The sequence below is a fragment of the Lasioglossum baleicum genome, chromosome 17 (genome assembly GCF_051020765.1).
Source record: "Lasioglossum baleicum chromosome 17, iyLasBale1, whole genome shotgun sequence".
Lineage (NCBI taxonomy): Eukaryota > Metazoa > Arthropoda > Insecta > Hymenoptera > Halictidae > Lasioglossum > Lasioglossum baleicum.
Genome location: NC_134945.1, coordinates 4,589,481 through 4,598,103, shown reverse-complemented (window position 1 = coordinate 4,598,103; position 8,623 = coordinate 4,589,481). Strand labels below are relative to the sequence as shown.

Sequence of the window (8,623 nt, the reverse complement as noted above, 5' to 3'; positions counted from 1 at the left end):
ATGGTGATGATGGACAGAAGCAGACTGCAACGGCCACGGCTGCAATATATTTCAACTTTTGCGTACCTATGGTGTTTTATTAGGCTTCTGCGAAGACTACAAACGCATCGTGATAAATGCTCGGCACGAATTAATTTTGATTCGCTCGCGTACCGACGCGAATGCGTTGTACAGTCCTTCCAACAACGCGAAACCTATTCTAAATCTATACAAAATTCAATGGCGAATGCCTCACGTCACATTGGATGAAGTACATAAGCTGTCCATGCTACAGATTTTAGACAGCGACAGACCGATCGACATGACCTTTCGGTCGTGGGATCTGTACGAATATCCTCTACTACAAACAACTACGAAGCATACATGGGCGATAAAAACGGCTCTACAAATGGAAAAACCGCGATACGTGATATTCGCTTTGCAAACCAATCGAAAGAACAACTTAACGAAAACGGCTACACGATTCGATCATTGCGCATTGACAAATATTCGACTTTACTTGAACTCGGAAACCTATCCGTACGATGATCTAAATATCGATTTCGAGAAAGGTAAATACGCGTTGCTCTATGACATGTATGCAAAATTCCAAGAATCATACTATGGAAACGGTGAAGCGCTACTCGATGTCACGGATTTCTTGCAATACGGTCCACTCGTCGTTCTCGATTGTTCTCGACAAAACGAAGTGTTAAAAAATGCTACGGTTGACGTGCGAATCGAATTTGAATGTCGAACCGACGTCCCCCCATCGACAACAGCCTACTGCTTAATAATACATGACCGTATCATGGAATACAATCCACTAACGAACGTTGTTCGAAAAATTACTTAAAAAACGCTTGTACAAAAAATATATACTTTATCAAATAAAAAATGATGTGAAAGATCTTCTTTTTTTATTTAAAAAAACAATCCTCCTCCTCCTAGAAACAGCATCATTTCGCTGTTGATACCGAGTTGTCAAGCTGGGAAACAGCTGAACACAATCCTACATGCATCGAGAGAATTTCTACTTCACTTTTTCAGAGTGGTATAGAGTTTCCCCTTAGCTTTTTGCCGCATGTAGGATTGTACCCTCGAACGTGATTCATGGTTCTTATCCATATCATTGCAAGAGGTGCGTTTCATAATCTGTAGCAGCATTATTTTGTTACTGATGCTGAGTTGTCAAGCTGGAAAACATCTGAACACAATCCTACATGCATTGAGAGAATTTCTACTTCACGTTTTTTTCGGAGTGGTATAGAGTTTCTCCATTATCTTTTGATACATGTGGGGATTGTATACAGATGTTTCACGGTTCTTATCCATATCATTGTAAGAGGAGCGTTTCATAATCTGTAACAACATCCTTTCATGGTTGATGTCGAGTTGTAAAGTTAGAGGAATTTTATCTTTCCCTTATGAGACTTTTCTAATCCAGCAAGCGCAGTAGTGACATTCTTTAACGGTTTGGAGTTGCCAAGCCGAAACATCTGGACACATCAGTTCTCTCGATTAGCACCGATTGAATTTCGCTAGTTCAGATTTCATTATCTACTGCAACGAAACGTTTTTTCTAATCTCACGAGATTTCATTGCATCTTTTCCGGAGGGGGTACATGTATAAAACAAGGGGTGTTGACGATGTCCAAGCACAGTTCATCAAAATGTTTTATTTAATCATTGAATCAGAGGTATCAGTAAGCGGATATTTGGAGTTGGTTGTAAGTATAAAGAAACAAATAATATTTTATTAAAAGATTTTTTATTAATAAATATATTATTACAGATCTTTAATACCGAAGAGGAGCGAACGGCGTTTATACGCGGTTGGCAGTACGCAATTAGACGTAACGTCGATGAATGGAATGAATTCGCAACAATCGACGTACCATTAGATATGGTGAGTAAAGTTTTTTTATATTTATTAATAATTAACACTTAAAAAATAATTTTTATATTTATTAATTTTTAAAAAAAATGATTAATATTTAAAAAACTTTTTTTTTCTTTTCAGGACATCAATGAGCAATAATCGGTGCCGTAAAAGAAGGAATCCTCAACCCCGGCTGATATTTTGTTTTTGCATCAAAACTCAGTTGCGCCTATGGCAGGTGCCTCTTTCACCACACCCTTATTATGGCATATACAATAATGAGATTAAATAATGTTTTAAAATTTTTAAAAATGTAAAAAATTTTTTATAATAAAAAATCATTTTTTTTAATTAAGATTTATTTAAAAACAATCCCTCATACTTCTCAATCTACTACTCAATCCTACTTAATGTAATAAAATTTTTTTTTTATAATAAAAAACATTTTTTGAATTATGATATATTTTTTATTTAAAAATCAATCCTCCTCCTATGTTTTCATAGGACGCGTCTCCATACTTTTTTTCTTTTTTATAGATAAAAACTTCTCAATTGATACTGTAATGTCCCCAAGGAAGAGTATTGATCAAATTATTACATATATATCGCTTATCGTCGTACGGGCTCAATGCTAATTTTATTTCCGACATCGAATACACCTGATGTCGTACAGACGCTATACAATTACTGCTAACACTCTTTTCGGTATGATTATTAAGACATTCGACATAGTCTTCGAAACTTATATCTCGAGCGGTAACGTTTGTCCTAATACCTTTAATCTTTTTAGTTTCACAATCATCATGCACGCGAATCGCATACATTTTCGAACGAAGTCCTACGAACTCTGTCATGATTTTACCGCCATTCTCATCCTTCATCAATCCTAGTTGTTTCTTGTTTGCAATCGGAACACCGCAAACGTTGTTCTCTGTATAATTACTGGTGTCATATCGATGGATATCACGTTTCAGCAATGTCTCATACGCGTCATCGCAAGTGATTTCATATATCAGACTATCCGTGTCCGTGTATAAAATCTTACAATTTTGCTGGAATTTCGGATACATGTACTCGTAATGAAAAGTGTATAAATGAAATTTTGATATATCCAATATGGACATGCCTACGTAGATGGGCTTGTAAAATTTAATGAGCAGCTTTTTCATCTGAATTGCGACGAAGTCTTTAGAAAACACTGTATAACTGTGAAAATTTGGTCTAGCTATCAATCGTTCAACTCCGTGTCTACCATTCCATCGAGAAAGTAATTTCACGATCGCATGATTTCGAACGTTCTCCATCGTTTTTCCAAACACAGCATTGTTCATTAATTTGAATAAATTCTTTAAAAAATCGTTGGTTGCGTTGGTGCGTAATTTTGTATTCAAGTCGATATATTCATGCAACCATCGCGACTGTTGAAACTCTAGAATTCGATGAATTTTCTTCAATTTCAGATTATGTTTTAAACTTTGCTGGAGGTATCGATAATGTATAACGTATCGCTCCTTATTGCGAAGTGTTGCCAGCAACTTTCTTTGACTCGAGCTGGTTGCTGCATTGTGACTTGGACAAAATGGAAGATCTGTGTGAGCATCGTGAATTTCGCGTGGATAGTCTAAATCAACCTCCAAAATGTATCCTACAGGGCTATCGATTGGAATGGATTCAACGTTGAAATTATCGATATCCTCCACCCATCGAAAGTCTCTGTGCGGTAGAGGTTGCGACATAGCCCAACCATACAAATTATTCACGTCAAAATACATTAAATAGGTGGATGGTTTACTCGAATCGTGCATATCTGTGAGAACACTGGCTCAGTCCACCACGTATTCCTCGCTCCACGAACAAAAGCATATCGACGTCGGTGAACAACTCCAATTCAATCTTCGTCATTTTCAACATCACATCCCACGCGAAACCGGGGAGCGTGTAATAATGTGCTGGATCAAGCTTATAATTCTCGAGACAGTCATCGCGAAAATTTTCGAAAACATCTGCCAACAACAATACATCCAATTTTAGATATAAATCACTGTACTCTCCTAGCGTTTGTATAGTGAAACGCGACCAAACAGTATTTGCATGAATGTAATCAATGTTGGATATCTCGCTACCATTTAACCGATTGTAAAATGCTTCGCGCGGCGGTAAACATGTATCATTTAATTTATTGTACGATGCCAGATAGTCGTATGGAAACACGCCTTTTCTGGTCAACAGGTTGAAATCATCGTTAGAAAGATGTGTAAATTCGCCTCGTACGATGCGTAATTTATTTTTGTCCAAATACGATGACAGCTTGTCCAGACTCGAGTTCAAGAATTTGAATGAGTCGATGAAGCGAAATTTGAAGAACTTTACATACTTTCGTTCTTCACCCGGCTGTCTCTCGATGGAAACGTTTCTTGTGAATGAGATATACTTCTCTTTCGTCAATGGTAACACGTCTATTCGTCCCTCAAACGAATTTGCTAATTCTTTTATAATGAAATGTGCATCGTAGCCTGATAAATTATGGAAAACCACTGGTATCACGTACGAAGATTGATAGCTTAAATTGCATCCGTTATGAGCTGGACCACGATATGCGCCCGTGAAATGACAATGGTCACGCACTCGTATATCGTTTTCCTCAAACGTTTTCTCGCAGACATGACAATGTGTGGCTGTACGAAAATTTAATTTTTCCGCTTCAGTTAGTGGATTCATTGGCACCGTTTTATCAAATATCGGTTGTAATTTCTGACTCAGCTCGTACAACCTGTTTGCAAACCATGCAGCGCATCCCGCTTTATCACGATAAACCTGATACTCGCACAGCGATTCATCGTAGCGACAATGTATATAGTATCCTATACTAAACGCGTGGTGTTGTTGATATTGTACGCGTGCCGCACGGTCTTCTCCCTCCTGTTCCTCAGGCAGCAGCAGACACTCCAAGTCATCATAGATAATGAATGGTGCCTGTTCTTTGTTTACAAAATTTTTAAAGTGCAACCACTTATCTTCGCTCGTTGGAAGCGTCAGAGCACAATCATTCATTCGTTCACAGTCGATTGTATGAATGTTTAATCTCTCCGGCGTAGGGAAATATTGCAGGCACCTGTGGGAAGAAAACTTTTCTTGCTTCAAAGAATTTTTAAAAAACAAAAAACGTGCAACTTACCGATCACAAATATGTTTATGATTTTTCTGCTTGCTAAGCTGTGATGAAACCAATCTTGACAAATTTCGTATACATGTGAAATGGCCTTGCGTCTTTGCAGCATTCTGGATAAACAGCAAATTGACATGTCTTCTCCGTTTCTTCTCAGTCAAATGAAGTGTTACACATTTCTTGCGCACCCATTCGAACACATTTATGGAAACATCGTTTTTTCGTTCAAATTTTCGAATGTCTTTGAATAGCATGGGTGATTGAAAACCTTCGGTTTGAAGCACTGTTTTGTAGTGTGGATATGATGATGAACGCGATGGATTTGTTGTTGTCTTGGCCGGATAGAGACCCACCACGACCGCCCAAAAAAAGCATGCCTCATCCTTGTTATTCACATTCACGACCGCTTTTTTCAGCGGAATCGTTCGAGGCAAGTAGGTTTCAGTGGTGCAGCCGGCTTGCAATGGCTGGTATTTGCTAAAGTTCACAATCAAATGCAGTATCTTCGACAGTGCCCACCCGCTGTCTCGCTCTTGAAACTCTTCCAACGATGTCAAAATCATTGGCACAACGTCTCTCTGATACCACTGTCGTAGATTGCTTGTCCGAAACAATGCAACGTTTCGCGTGCCGAAACTTTTCACGGAAACCTCGTTGGTGTGTTGCATGAATTCTGCCTCCAACGTCACGCTAGCTTTCAGCGATGAATGTACGTTTAAAAATTCTGTAACGCGCCCTGTAACCATTCGTTTCGCATGTTGTAAAAATTGTTTAGGATCGATATGTTCCACGTTGATAACGATGCCAGTCAATATGCGACTTTTAAATGCCGACTCGACATTTTCCCAACGGAGCGTCGAGGCTCTCGCACCGCCGCGATCATATAAACCTCTACCGGTGTGCGGCGAGGAAATACGTTTGTGCAATGAAACGTTTAAAGTTTTCATACGACACATAGTTGATGTTAAACTAGATTTCATGCTTCCCGACAATTCATCCTTTGCACTGGATAGATAATTGATGCAGCACTGCAGAGACTCGATGTACGAGCGATGCCATTCGTGATACTCGTCCATAGTTTTCACTAGCATTGACATGCTTGTCAAACACCTCAACATTTCTTTCCACGTTTCAATCATCTTGCTACCGCACGGTTGTTGACCAAAATATTCCTTTCAACTTTGATTTGCTAAATTTCCAGTTCACAAAATATAATTGCACTTTGCAATGTAACGTTCGCCCCGTTTTTTAATTATAAATATCAAAATAACTTTTTTGTCACGGCAAACGCTTGCAACGATGGAACGTTTGCAAAGCTACAATTCACATTCCATCGTGTGCTATTTATTCATTGCTACCCTTAGAGATAAGGGTGATGCCTAGATGACGTAAGAAAGAAGGGGGCGGTGCCTAACAGCTTTGTCCTTGGCCTAGATGACGTAAGAAAGAAGGGGGTATGACTCAGCAGCTTTGCCCTTGGCCTAGATGAGGTAATGCTTGTGCAATACCATTAAGTGATGACTCAACAGCTCTGTCCTTGGCCTAGATGACGTAAGAAAGAAGGGGGTATGACTCAGCAGCTTTGTCCTTGGCCTAGATGACGTAAGAAAGAAGTGGGCGGTGCCTAATGAATCAACAGATTTGTCCTTGGCCTAGATGACGTAATGCTTGTGCAATACCAAAGGGGTATCATGTTTCAGAGGGATTGTCCCCCCCCCTCCCCGCGAAAAAATTTAGGTGATGACTCAGGAGCTCTGCCCTTGGCCTAGATGACGTAAGAAAGAAGGGGGCGGTGCCTAATGAATTAACAGCTCTGTCCTTGGCCTAGATGACGTAAGAAAGAAGGGGGTATGACTCAGCAGCTTTGTCCTTGGCCTAGATGACGTAAGAAAGAAGGGGGCGGTGCCTAACAGCTTTGTCCTTGGCCTAGATGACGTAATGCTTGTGCAATACCAAAGGAGTATCATGTTTCATATATGCTTGTGCAATAGCGCTCTGCAGTACCGCTCTCCCGTGAATTGGAAAGTTCCTCAGAACCACTTGAATTGGGAAGTATCCCAGAACCCGTGTATATACCCTACTAAACTGACGTAATTTTTCTTCGTTGGTCCTATGTTGGGTATTCGTCGTTGGCCCTATGTTGAGTATTCGTCGTTGGCCCAACGTTGAGTATTCGTCGGCAAACTGACGTAATTTTTCATGGTTGGTCCTATGTTGGGTATTCGTCGTTGGCCCAACGTTGGGTATTCGTCGGCAAACTGACGTAATTTTTCTTCGTTGGCCCTAGGTTGGGGATTTGTCGACGAAACCACTAACCATGCCTCACCATTCCCCAACAAACTACCAACCGTTGGCCACCGTTGGCCAACCGTAAATGCTACTAGGGAATATTGTTCTCGAGGTATAAATAGGATCATTTAGTCGTAAACAGTCTGCTGGTATTTTCTCGAGGCCTGCGGTATAGACAACGGACCATAATAGCGGTGCGTTCGACTCGCCTCTACCTGAAACGGGGGTACACCGCGTACTTTCCCAGCTCATTGTAACACCAATTTTCGAATCGCCATCGTTTCCAAGTGCTCTTTTTGAAGGGGAAACTTCAAGGAATATATTTTTACCATATTTTTTTCAAAATTTAAATCACTCTGGCCCCTCATCTAAAAAACGTAAAAAAAGAAAGTATTTAAATTTTTCGACATTGTAAAGTCGATTATCGAGGCTGAAAAAATTATTTTATAATAGCTCAATCCTTTCCGAATACAACAAAAAAAATGTAGTTCAATCGGGACGGATATAAAAATTCGGATGTATGTAATTTCTAAAAAGATCGAAACCGGCTAAATATATAATGTTTAAAAATGTTGTAAATCAAATAAAATTTATACATGTGAACGTATGCAGAAATAATCAAAGTAAACACCATAAACTTGTGGAAGTTTGTTAAAAAAATTAACAATGCAAGAAACAAACTTGCATAACTATATAGAATAACTGCGTAGAATTATCAGATATTATTGCATATATCAAATTTTATTGTAATTTTGTAATTAACAGAAACGGGATCACATTCTTAACAATCATATAAATGTACGCAAAGATATTAATGCTCATGAATCTATTACTTTACATTACTTGTATGTAGTACTTCATAATTATCCTACTACATAATTTTTACCATTCAAATACACGCGCCATATACATTTGTAATCTTCAAATCATATTAAGTATCCGTAGAAGAAATTGGGTATACAGAATATCCGGTACTTGCTAATACGTTGCTATCGGTAACATTGGGCGCGACACCGAAGTGGTATTGGGGCCGCTTTGGCCCCAGCAAATCCGGCGTGACAGAACAATAGCATGAGACGTCTGAACAAATCTTAAGTCTGTGTTAATAGAATCTCGTCGGTGCTGGCAGTCTTTAACAGTATCTCGTCGGTGCTGCCTGCCCCTGTGTTATTCAGCGGGACCGGTAAGTGGGCGCGAGTGGGCGCGGTGATAACGTGAAAGTTACAGTGATCTGATATGCCACAGCGGTAAAAGTTCCACATATATTCCGTTATATGCACGCTAGCATATAACGGATTTCTTACATA

The 8,623-nt window shown here is 39.3% G+C and overlaps 1 protein-coding gene across 1 annotated transcript; it reads left to right on the top strand.

The window, feature by feature from the left end:
• The first annotated feature begins 226 nt into the window (after positions 1 to 226).
• On the top strand, positions 227 to 835 carry LOC143217527 (uncharacterized). The gene has a single exon (XM_076441911.1). It carries the CDS (start codon positions 227 to 229, stop codon positions 833 to 835), a length of 609 nt encoding a protein of 202 aa, XP_076298026.1.
• Positions 836 to 8,623: the final 7,788 nt, after the last annotated feature.

Excerpts from the sequence above, each read along its gene's own strand:
- LOC143217527 (XM_076441911.1), top strand. The coding sequence starts at position 227 with ATGCCTCACGTCACATTGGATGAAGTACATAAGCTGTCCATGCTACAG.